Source organism: Malus sylvestris, chromosome 12, assembly GCF_916048215.2.
Source record: "Malus sylvestris chromosome 12, drMalSylv7.2, whole genome shotgun sequence".
Classification (NCBI taxonomy): Eukaryota; Viridiplantae; Streptophyta; class Magnoliopsida; order Rosales; family Rosaceae; genus Malus; species Malus sylvestris.
In genome coordinates this window covers 26,250,869-26,263,570 of record NC_062271.1, presented here as the reverse complement: position 1 = coordinate 26,263,570, position 12,702 = coordinate 26,250,869, and the positions used below count along the sequence as shown (strand labels likewise).

Below are 12,702 nucleotides of genomic sequence, written 5' to 3'. Positions count from 1 at the left end.
TCAATGAGCGGATGCGTGATTTTCGGCGCAACGAAATGGTTGATGAGGCACTAAGGCGAGATATGACCAACATGAGCAGGTCACCTTTCGCGGATGAGATCGAGCAGGCAGAGCCTCCGCGCAAGTTTAGCATGCCACACTTCACATCTTTCAAAGGAGATGGGGATCCCGAAAGACACTTGAAGCATTACCGAAATGCGATGGTCCTTTATCGGAATAATGACGCCCTTATGTGCAAAATATTCGCCACTACTTTACAAGGCGAGGCGCAAGATTGGTTTCATACCTTGCCGGCACGATCCATCCAGAATTTTGATGATCTTTCCTTGGTCTTCACCAAAGAATACTCATCTTATCGATCGATCAAGAAAAAGTCCGATCACCTGTTCAACGTAAAGAAAAACCCAAAAGAGTCGCTTCGCGATTACGTGAAGAGATTCAAAGCAGAGAAGGCGAAGATCGTCGGATGCGACAACTCGATAGCAAGTGCAGCCTTCCAAAAAGGACTACCAGCGGACCACCCACTGTTTGGAGAAATGATCATGAAAGAAGACCTAACTCTAGCAGATTCCTTTGCTCTGGCAGAAAAGCATGCGCTTTGGGACGAGGCTCGACAAGCAGAAAAGGCTCCCGAACAACCTCGAAAAGAGTTGGCAGCTGCTCAAAAGAAGGATGAAAAACAACCCAACAAGGGCAGGCAGGAGTTCAAGCGCAGGGACCGACCCACGACCAAAGAAGGCCCGATAACCAACAACTATTCTAAGTTCTCAATTCCGATTCATCAAATCCTTCGTGACGTCAAGAATGAACCATGGTTCAAGTTGCCGAAGCAGTCAAAAGGAGATACTTCCAAGTTGGACCACACTAAGTATTGTGCATTCCACCGAGGTCCCGGTCACACAACCAACGATTGCTACACTTGGAAGAACTACCTAGAGAAACTCGTGAAAGAAGGCAAAGTCGATAGATATTTAGACAAGCCAGCTGAGCAGCCAAAAAGGAATGCAGACGGAGATGAGGAGCCACCAACTAAGACGATTCGAATCAATGGCATTTTCGCTGAGTCCGAGCACTTAGGGGCTACTAATAACTCCAAAAAGAGGAAGATCCAGCAGGCCTTACTAATCTCACAAGTTCATGCAGTCGATACCCAACCTGGACCTATCATTGGCTTCACAGAGCAGGATGCAGAATGAGTCGATTTCCCACATGACGATGCATTAGTAGTATCTGTCCAACTAGCCCATGCTATAGTCGACAGGATGATGGTTGACAATGGAAGTGCGGTCAACCTACTTCAACTTTCAATCATTCAAAAGATGGGCCTGGAAAGTACAATCATACGCCGGGCAGAGGTACTTACTGGATTCAACAGACACACCTCAACTGCCATCGGTCATATCATACTTGACGTAAAAACACCGCCAGTCGTCTCAAAGCAAACATTCACGATTGTAAGCGACCCATCTCCCTACAATGGGATTCTTGGGAGACCTTGGTTGATCAAGCTGGATGCTGTCACTTCCGTCAAGTATCAAAAAATCCGATTCCGCATCCCGGGAGGAGGAGTCGGAGAGATCAAGTCTGACCAGGTTTCATCCCGACGATGCACTGTGCAAATGTTAAAAGAAACAAAGAAGAAGACCTTTACACCCGTAGAGGTTACCGAAGTCCAAAAGGGCAAAGAAATTGCCAAATAGCAATTACAGCAGATGGATCAAGAAGATGGCGCCCAAGCAGACAAGATAGGATGGAAACCCGAAGAGGACGCCGAGGACATCATTCTTGATCCCCAGCAGCCGGAAAAGACGGCTAAAATTGGCTCACAATTAAGCCCAGACGAGAAGGAAGAACTCACAATTTTCCTTAGGAAAAACCGAGATATCTTCGCATGGTCACCATCCGACATGCCTGGTATTGATCCTAAAGTGGCCTGCCACAAGCTGCACGTCGATCCAACTGCCAAACCGGTAATTCAAAAAAGAAGACATTTCGCTCCCGAACGAGTAGCGATCATCGAGGTAGAAATCGACAAACTATTGGAGGCCGGCTTCATAGAAGAGGTAGCACACTCGGCATGGCTTGCTAATGTCGTACTAGTCATGAAGAAAAAGAAGGGCAAATGGAGGGTTTGCGTAGACTACACTGACCTCAACAAAGCATGCCCAAAAGACCATTATCATGTCCCCCGGATTGATCTATTAGTAGATTCAACTTCTGGAAACCAGTTACTTAGTTTCTTAGACGCATACTCCGGCTACAACCAAATAGCCATGCATGAGCCCGACAAGGAGAAAACTGCGTTTGTGGTAGAGCGAGGCACTTACTGCTATAAGGTCATGCCTTTTGGCCTCAAGAACGCGGGAGCCACTTACCAAAGGCTAGTAAATATGATGTTCAAAAAGCAAATTGGGGTAACCATGGAGGTCTATGTCGACGATATCATGGTAAAGGGCAAGCAGCGATCAGATCACATTCGCAATTTAGCAGAAGCTTTCAATATCCTTAGAAGGTACAAGATGAAGCTCAACCCCACCAAGTGCACATTTGGAGTATCTTCAGGTCGATTCCTAGGGTACTTAGTAACCCAACGAGGAATTGAAGCACATCCCAAGCAAATCCAAGCAATCATAGAGATGAAATCTCCAACTACCTTGAAGGAGATCCAAAGCTTGACCGGACGAGCAGCCGCCCTCAATCGCTTCCTCTCACGATCCACCGATCGATGCAAACCCTTTTTCAAAGCTATCAGGAGGGCACAAAGAAACAAATGGGATGAAGAATGCGAAAAAGCTTTCCAAGACTTGAAGAGTTATCTCACATCACCTCCCTTACTATCCAAGCCGGAAGCAGCGGAGGATTTATATATTTATTTGGCAGTTTCCAAGGTAGCAGTGAGCTCTGCTCTCATACGAGAAGAGCTGGGGGCCCAACTGCCGGTATTCTACACTTCTAAAGCTCTTCTCGATGCGGAAACAAGATATCCGAAGATTGAAAAATTAATTTTGGCGTTAGTTGTTGCGGCTCGGAAGCTCAGACCCTACTTTCAAGCTCATACAGTCATTGTTATGACTCAATATCCCTTATGATCAATATTACATGGTCCGAACGCTTCTCAACGAGTGATGAAATGGGCATTGGAACTTGGCCAATATGGTTTAGTTTTCCAACCTCGCACAGCGATAAAGGCCCAAGCCTTGGCAGATTTCGTGGCAGAATTCACACCTAGCCTAGACAACGCAACAGTGCGGCCCAACGACGCCCCAGAAGTAGCAGAGAGTACCTTAGCCACACTTACTCCATCTAATAAAGATTTCTGGAACTTGCATGTCGACGGTGCATCCAACTATAAAGGCTCGGGAGCAGGTGTAGTTCTTGTTACTCCAGATGGCTCAATGCTCGAGCAGGCGATCACTCTAGGTTTCAAAGCATCCAATAACGAAGCAGAGTACGAGGCTCTACTAGCGGGCCTCCGAATGGCAAAAGACTTGGCGGTGAAGAAACTCGCAATTCATTCTGATTCCCAACTAATCACCAGCCAGGCTACTGGGGAATACACGGCAAAACACCCAAGGATGGCACAATACCTAGAGAAAGTGCGCCAGCAGCTTGAAGCATTTCAGACTTACACTCTCACTCAAGTTCCGCGGGCAGACAATGCACATGCAGGCACTAGCTGGTTTAGGCTCCGCCCTTGACCACCAATTCAAACGCTCCATTCCGGTGGAATATCTAGACAAGCCAAGCATAGAGATGGAGTCGATAGCCGAAGTGTCACAGGTTAGTGTAACTCCCACTTGGCAAAGTCCAATTATAGACTACTTGGTCAACGACACATTACCCACAGAAAGATTGGAGTCAAGGAAGCTCCAAATTAAGTCGGCACGTTACTATATGTGGAATGGCATTCTCGTCCGAAGATCCTACACCGGACCACATCTCCGCTGTCTGGCACCTCCCGATGACTTGAAGGTTCTAAGCTCAATCCATGAAGGCGTTTGTGGGAATCACTCTGGAGGTCGATCCTTAGCCCAAAAGACTCTTAACGCAGGCTATTACTGGCCTACCATGCACCAAGATGCTAAGGAGTTAGTACAAAAATGCGACCGTTGCCAACGCTACAAACCAGTACCAGCACTACCCGCTAGTGAGCTACACCCGCAAACGAGTCCTTGGCCATTCATGCAGTGGGCAATCGACCTGGTAGGGCCTATGCCGCCTGCTACGGGGGGCAGATGCATGATGATTGTGGCAACCGACTATTTCACCAAATGGGTAGAAGCAGAACCCATGACAACCACGACTCAGACGGACATAGAGCGCTTTATATGGAGGAACATCATTTGCCGATTTGGCATCCCTCAGTCCATCATCACTGACAACGGCCCTCAATTTGTGGGAAAAGATTTGGCAAAGTTCTTCCAAAAATACGGCATCAAACAACACATGTCCACACCAAGATATCCTCAAGGCAATGGGCAGGCTGAAGCATCCAACAAGACGATTCTCGACTGCCTCAAGAAATCCCTCACCGACAAAAAGGGAAAATGGCCAGATAAGCTCCCAGGATGTTTATGGGCATATCGCACCACCAAAAGACGAGCAACCGGTGAAACTCCTTTCTCTTTGGCGTTTGGTTCGGAAGCAATCATACCTCCCAACATCATCGTGCCAAGCATCAACACTCTATTGCCAAACGTTGAACGGAACAGTAAAGAAATGGCCACAGATTTAGATCTGGCAGAAGAAAGGCGCGAACGAACCATCACCCGCATCGCAGCCTACCAGCAACAGCTCATTTCCAGCTACAACAAAAGGGCCAAGATCCGGCAGTTCCAACCCGGAGACCTAGTCCTAAGAAAAGCTTTCATCACTGCCCGTAGAGAAGGCTCGAAAAAAATGGACCCCATCTGGGAAGGTCCTTACAAGATCAACAGAGTCGGCGGCAAATGCAGTTATACTCTTGCTACCATGAATGGTAAAGAGATCGAGAAGCAATGGAACGCCTACAATTTGAGGAAATACCATGTGTGACTTCACACTATATCAAGACCCGAAGACTCGAGCATCTCAACGGGCACCACCTCGTAAACCGAGGACTATCCAATCATCACGCAGTTTTTGCAACCAAGTTATTTGCTCATTTTATTTTTCAATAAAGAATTCAAAAGTAATTTGTAATTTGGCTTTAATATATGTTTACAACAACTTATTTCTTTCTGCACTTCAAAAGAAAATTACACCCCCCAAGGGACTAACTGTGCTCTCCAAGGAAGGAGGATAAACTCAACACTCCGAATATCCAGACGTGGATGAGCTTGGCTGCCCTAGAATGACTAGGTGCATGATGGCTTGCGCCGGGATTCCTAGAAGTAGCCACAATGGTCTGTTTCAAGGCTTAGCTAGTTGAAGGATTATGGGTCTATCGGCTTAATCCGCAGGGAACCGGGCCCTAGAGACGGAGGGGGCACATTATGCAGCACACCCAATGGGCGGCTGCCCTGGAAACCTAAAGCTGCTACCGAGTGCACTAAGGTAGCCTACGGATTTCCAGAAGACTGCCTACGGCTTGCCCTTCGAGCAGTAGAACCACGCTAGACTTATGCAACCGCACATTATTGTGAAAGGTTAAACAAGTTAGCGTGCACACACGAAGATTTTATCCACTACCGACATGCTACGTAGTTGATAAGCTTCACCTCTGTCAAACGCAGAATAACTTATACCAAATCCTAAAGTGTTGTGATACTTGCTACACAGCCTACGGAATTGGAAAGATCCAAGGTTGAATAGCCAAGTGGTTACGCGGATTCGTCTGCTTCTGTAAGTAAGGCATCCGGCTGCCAACCCTATGGTTAATAACTTTGCAAAAGTTCTACATCAACACCTACGGCTGCATAGGCTATGTGGGCTTGTCTGCTTATAGAAAAGTAGCACGCCTGCCACTGGCTTATAAGGTCTAAAGGTTAGAAAAAAAAATGGGAAAAGCAAAAGAAGCGAGTTTATTAAATTTTATAGCAAAATTGATAAACAACAAGCAAATACCGAAGGAGTTCAAGCAAAAGCAACAAAGGAAAGAAAAGGAAACCCTAAAAGCTACCTAGAAGACTACTCTTCAGTAGTTTGGACATCTCCCAACTGCTCGGTTGTTACACCTTCAGCAGCCTTGGTGTTCTCAGCAGCAGCATCCTCCGAACCTTTACCCTCGACTGCTCCAGCCTGGGTATCAACTCCTCCAGCTATTTCACCGATAGAAGACTCAAAGGTAAAATCGAGCAAGTCTTCTGGGGAAATAGAGAAGGTCTCGAAGTCTTTACCGGAAAACTCAAAGTCAGACGGCCGCCCATAGAGATGATCTACATAGCCCAGCTTGTAGAAATCGGATTGGTTCTGAATAAGCGAAGCCTCGAAACCATTTTTCTCACTCTTCAACTGCTCATTCTCCTCAAGCAGGCAAGCACGAACTCGCTGCAACTCCTCAATTTCTTTCTTCAGATTGTCGTTGGTCTTCAAAACACCTTGAAGTTCCGACACTTGAGGCTCAAGCCTGTCAGCAACCTCTTTGAAGTGGATCGCTTGGTTGTAAGTAGCAATCAATTCTTCATCCTTTGCATAGGCAGCGGAGCGAAGTTCAGATATGGAGCGTTCAAGATCTCGAATCTGAGGTATGTAACGCTCGATTTCCTTCTCTGCACTTTCATTCTTTGTTTGGACCACATCAAACCTAGTCTTCAAATCCATGATCTCCTAGTGAGCGGCCTCAAGCTGCAGAGAAGTGGGGTCAGAAGTATGAGATTCCTTCAAAGCAGCAAGCTCAGATTCCAATTTTTTGATTTTTTCGATCGAGGAATAAGCTTCGGCAGCCATAGTTCTTGCCATCTCTTTAGCAGCCTTGGTGTCCTCTTGGTCAAGGAACATAGACTCGGCTGCCAGAATTGTTGTTTTCTGCATCATGGCTAGCAGAGCATTCTTCCTATACTCGGGTGTATGCTTTGCAAAAAGACTCGGACCAACAATCTCTTTGACGCCATCAACAAACTGGGCGCATACATCCATGTCTTCAAGAAGATCTGGTTTCAAAATAGCACAAATCTTAGCAGCCTCCTCAGAAACGGCCTTGGCGGATTCTTCAAGCCTGCCTGAGCGAGCAGCTTCATTCTTATCAGCAGACGAGATGGTTGCAGCAGCGGAAGAAGCAGTATTCGGCGCCACTTTAGCAGACAGGGGCACCTTATCACTCTTCATAGTAGCAAGTCTCTTCAAGGGTAAGTCAGGTTTAGTCCCGGACGGACGTTTTGGCACAAACTTCGGTACCAAAGGCACGGAAGAACTTTTACGCTGAGCAATTTTTTCAGCAATCGAGCTAGCAGCCTTCGAAGCAATAGGCGTTACTGGCACAAATGTAGCAGTTCGTTCTTTCTCGCCCTTAGAGGAAGTCAGGTCAATCACAATCTTGGGAGCAGCCGGAGAATCCCCACGAGCAGTCTTCGTTTTCTTCTCAGCAGGCATCTCTTGAGCAGGCGGGGAATGTTTCTTTTTCCCACCTTCATTGGTAGTAGGCTCCACCACAGTGATAGGACGAGCCATCGCGTCTGCCTTGATCCGTTTTATTTCTTCTTCTGGGGGTAGTCCACCTTTTTCCCTACGAAGAGGACTAAGCAGCCAACGCCACTCACGATACTCGGAAGGAATACCCAGAGCGACATGCACTTTTTTCATATCTGGAGAAACCCTAGGAGTTGAGCCAAATTCCGAATCTAAAAAAAAGAAAAAAAAACAGAAGACAATCAGAAAATTGAAGAATGATTTGGCACTAAAGCAAAGCAGCCGAAAAGACTAAGCAGTCTGCTTACCAGATATGAAGACCGTTGATACACGCAGCTCGGGAGAAGAATCAGATTCCCATTCTCCACTTATCTCCAAAGTCTCTTTGGCCTAATCATGATCTCCTTTACTCGAATTATCAAAAAGCTTATGACGGATTCGCAGTTGTCCAACTCCATCAATACGACCTATGTCAAAGAAATACTAAAATTCGTTGGTGGTTAGTCCCAAGTCAAAGAATTGGTTCAAATTGTGGAACCCCACCATCACTCGGACCGCATTCGGGGAACATTGGGCAGGCGCACATTTCATAGAGCAAAGCACTTCTTGGAAGAAACGCGGCATAGGGAAAGTAAACCCTAACACAAAATAGTAAGGATGGAACTTGATAGTTCTCCGAGTTCCACTGCATGGTTCTCGGCTGCTACCATCTTTAACTCGTCTCACACGCACTCCCGACGGAATGGCATGCCAATACGTTTCAAGAAAATCTCTAAACAAATTGTCGGAGCTAATCTTGATGTGAGCAGCTTTGAAGTAGCCAATCTTGCTCAAAGACCCGCCTTGACGGTACAGCGGGGGCACACCATCATCATTCTTACGGCTCGAGGAAGACATGCTTGAAAATTCTACAAAAGTACAAGGAAGATTTGTTAGAGAGTTGTTTAAAAAACAAAACAAAACAGCTCTCGGCAAAAAAAAAAAAAAAAAAAAAAAAGTTGAAAGCCGCAGCCGCAGGAACCAGCCAAATTGCCAAGCCCCACAGCTTGGCTAATCATCCATTCACCATAGCCCAGCAAGAAAAACCAAAATAAAAAATCAAGAAGACAAGAAAATCAATTTCTTCTTACCTGGAAGCAACGAAGAGCGATCCTTTACACGGACAAGACGTAGAAGATTGTTAGAGGAGGGGGAACAAATATCCTCTAAGCTCTCTTTTTCTCTTGTAAGGATGAATAAGTTTCTCTCTAAAAAAGTTGATTTAACAATCCACTTAAGGTGGACTTAAATGAGCTTTGGGGAAATTTATTTCCTTTTCCTAGAAGGATTTAATTTCCTATTGAAAGAGAGAATCAACAACAAAATAGGAAACAGTTCAGAATTTCCTAAAGCAAGAAAATCTCTACACCTATTGCCCTTTTCTGCAAATAGCTCAACAGGTGTGGGGGCATTTGTGGAACCAAAAATATTCACCAGGCGACACGTGGACTTTTGAACGAAAGAGGACAAAAATACCCTTGAGGCATACCGGGATTCCTACGCGCAAATAGTGGGTAATCATCCTCAACCAATTCAAAAATGCTCCAGAAGAGGTAACCAATTCCAAATTATCTTATTTTAGGTAATTATTTCCAAAACTTAATTTCCCTAATATATTATTTAGTTAATTAATTATCTAAATAATATATTCTTCCCATATCTCCTAAAATCATCCCTTAATTACCAATTTGAAACATCCACTCAAACCTAAAAAATGGCATAAGGCCGGCTACCCCATTCAAAATCTATTCCATCACCTTTTTTCTACCTTTTCCACCTTTCTTTCCCTTTTAAATTAGCCAATCAATACCATAAATAATAAAATATCTCCTTTCATATTTAATTAGCCAATTAATTGGCTAATTAAACCAAAAATAAAACCCAAAACTCCCATCTAGGAGCCGGCCACATTCCCTCTCTTTTTCCTTATCTTTTCATATTTCCTCCACTTCATTAGCCAAATAATGATAACCATTCAATTTAGTAACTTCCCATTTATTTCTATTGTATTTTATTAGCCAATAAAGTGGCTAATAAAACCAAAAAATTCACCCAAAAGCACACAAAGGGGCCGGCCCTTTTCTTGAAAATGTGGACCAATTTGGTCCTATAAATAGTCACCCATTTCTACCAAACACTCATTCCAAACCTCTTGCAAAAATTCCAAAACACTCTAAACACTATTTCTCTCTAAATTTCTAACTTTGGCATCGGAGGTTCTTCGGCCAAAGCCCCCCCCATTCATCGTGGGCGCGTGAGGCTTTTGGCCTTAACCTAAGGTGCTAGTTGTTTTGTAGGTGCAAAATCGTCCAAGATCGAAGAGGAGAAAATTTGCATCCACAAATATAAATTTTGGAACATATATTAAACAAATGACATGTATTGTACTACTGGTATGGCTATTTTGGTTCAAGCATGTTAAGGTGGTTTTTTCTTATATTGCCGTAAGCTTGGCTTATGATAAAATTGTAGCTTTTGGTTTGAACCAATTTTCTCAAGAGATGTGAATAGCATATTATGCTTAAAAACTAATTATGAGAGGTTAAACTTGTCTATAGCAATATTAACAGCATAGGAGATTTGAATGACTACTCAATTAATTTTTGTCTACAATTTTGCTTTCCTCATTAGTCATTTAATTATATATGCATGATTAGTTAACTATGAAGAACTGACGCATAACTTGTTGATTAACAACTGAGAGTGATAGAAAGCATTTAGCAACAAGAACATTATACAAATGAATGAGGTTTATAGTAATCTATGTAACAATTATCATTTGTGCTTTATCTATTTTTATGTGAGAATTATGAATTTGTCATGTGATTATATATATGTTTATGTAAATAAAGAAGTTGTGGACATATAAATTTAAAAGGCATGAGGGATACCCAAAGAGTATTTTTGGCAGGAATCCTTTTCCGTATTAGAACTTAGACATATATATGAAAAGATGGTCAAGGGACATGGGACACTAGGCATATAGTAGCTGGGGCGGCACATGAGGAATTTGAAATTTTGTATCGCTGGACGTATAGATCCAGAAAGATGTAAGAGTGTGAACAAACACAAAGATGAGAATCCAAGTGAAGGGAATTTAAGGGTCTAGATGATGACAAGTGTCACAAGATCCAAGGGAAGTTATAAGGTTGTTAGAATCTGTTGTTAGAATACTAGCTTATGCATTAAGCAATGTAATCATATAAATACATATAGCAAAGGTGTAAGGAATGTAACTTGACACTCAAGAAATACAAGAAAGCTTTTCTTTCTCGCTCTCTCTCTCTCTCTCTCTTCTTCTCTGTATCTGCAAGTCTGCTTTTCTTAATCGTCTCCATTGAAGCTACTGCTTCAATCTTTACATGGTATCATCACCAAGCATCGACCTGGTGCTTCCGCACCTCAATCAAAGCATCTATTTCTCTTCTTTATCCTCTAGTTTGCAATATGTTCTGTGATAAACAAAAACAATTGGCTTCTTCCGATCTCCACAGAGTTTCAAGAAATTGCTCTTCTTGTCTGCATATCAACTGTTCGATAAATTGTCTTAGTGAAAGAATTCTACACATCATCAACAATGGTTACTGCTGATCAGCTCAAGATTGTTCATTCTCCGATCACCAGTCTTATTCCCACCATCTCTACATCCGTTACAGTCAAGCTCGATGATTCTAACTACCTCACATGGAGTTTGCAGATCACACTCCTCTTCAAAAGTCATGACATTGTGGGGTTTGTGGACGGATCAAGAAAATGTCCTCCATGGTTTGATGATGATTCTACAAGTGAAGGGATTGAAAAAGATGACTGTCTCGTTTGGAAGATGCACGATCGTGCCCTTATGCAATTAATCATTGCAACTCTATCTACAACTGCAATGTCTTGCATCATTGGGAGCCGAAGTTCTCATGAAATGTGAGTTAATCTTGCTGAAAGATTTTCAACAGTTACAAAAGCTACAATCTTTCAGATGAAAACTGAACTCCAAAACATCAAGAAAGGGTTTAAATATGTTTCTGTGTATCTACAAAAGATCAAAGATGTAATGGATCATCTTGCAGCTGCAGGTGTTCATTTTGATGATAATGATATAAACATTCTTGCCCTGAAAGATCTTCCTGCATAATTCAATACCTTTAGATGTGTCATAAGAGGAAGAGAGAATAATATTTCACTAAAGGATTTCAGGTCTCAATTGTTGGCAGAAGAGACTACAATTGGTCAATATTTTGAGTCTTCAACATCTTTTGGTTCTGCACTGGTGGCTGGCACTGCAATCAACAAAGGGAAAGCTTTAGTTCTTGATCAAAATTCCTCGCATTCTGTTGAAATTGGTTCAAGCTCTGGAATCAATGACCAAAACTATAAGAGTAATGGTAGTGGGTTACCTTCTGGTCAAACTTTTGGGGGTCATTACAACAATAATGGCAGTCAATTTCACAGCAATGGTGGTCATTATCAAGGCTCCTCAAGTTTTAGAGGTTACAGAGGCAAAGGAAGAAGTAGATCATATTACTTTAGACTAAGGCCTTATAATCCTCCACTAAATGCAAATCCTGGAATTCTTGGTACTCCAAGACCATTTCAAGCTTATTGTCCAGATCATCATTTTGAGATTCCCACATGCCAAATTTACAACAAAAGAGGGCATGTTGCAGCTGATTGCTTCCAGAGACATAGTACATCAGTCATAGGTTCTCATTCTCAGATTCAATCCTAAATTTGCTGGAAATTTGGTCATTCAACTACTCAATGCTATCACAAAGGCAATTTTGCTTATCAAGGCTAGTCACCACCCTCGAATCTTTCAGCCATGCATGTCAATCATCAACCATATACACTTATGGAACAATTTTGGGTTGCAGATACTGGTGCAAGCTCACATATGACTTATGAGCTAGCCAACTTGGAACTGGCAAATCCATATCAAGGCAGTGACACAATAACCACAGCTAGTGGTACAGGTTTGCAAATTTCTCATATTGGAACTTTGAAATTACACACTTTTACTCATAGTATTGCATTGAATAATGTGTTACATGTTCCAAAAATATCTCAGCATCCATTATTAGTTTATCAGCTATGTAAGGATAATAGATGCAGGTTCATATGTGATGA

General features: G+C 43.1%; 1 protein-coding gene across 1 annotated transcript; it reads left to right on the top strand.

Moving 5' to 3' along the window:
* Window positions 1–536: 536 nt before the first annotated feature.
* LOC126592305 (uncharacterized) lies at window positions 537–1,196 on the top strand. Its single transcript, XM_050258007.1, has one exon. It carries the CDS (start codon window positions 537–539, stop codon window positions 1,194–1,196), a length of 660 nt encoding a protein of 219 aa, XP_050113964.1.
* The last annotated feature ends 11,506 nt before the right edge of the window (window positions 1,197–12,702 follow it).

Bases quoted from the DNA above. Each gene is read 5' to 3' on its own strand.
- LOC126592305 (XM_050258007.1), top strand. From the start codon at position 537: ATGATCATGAAAGAAGACCTAACTCTAGCAGATTCCTTTGCTCTGGCA.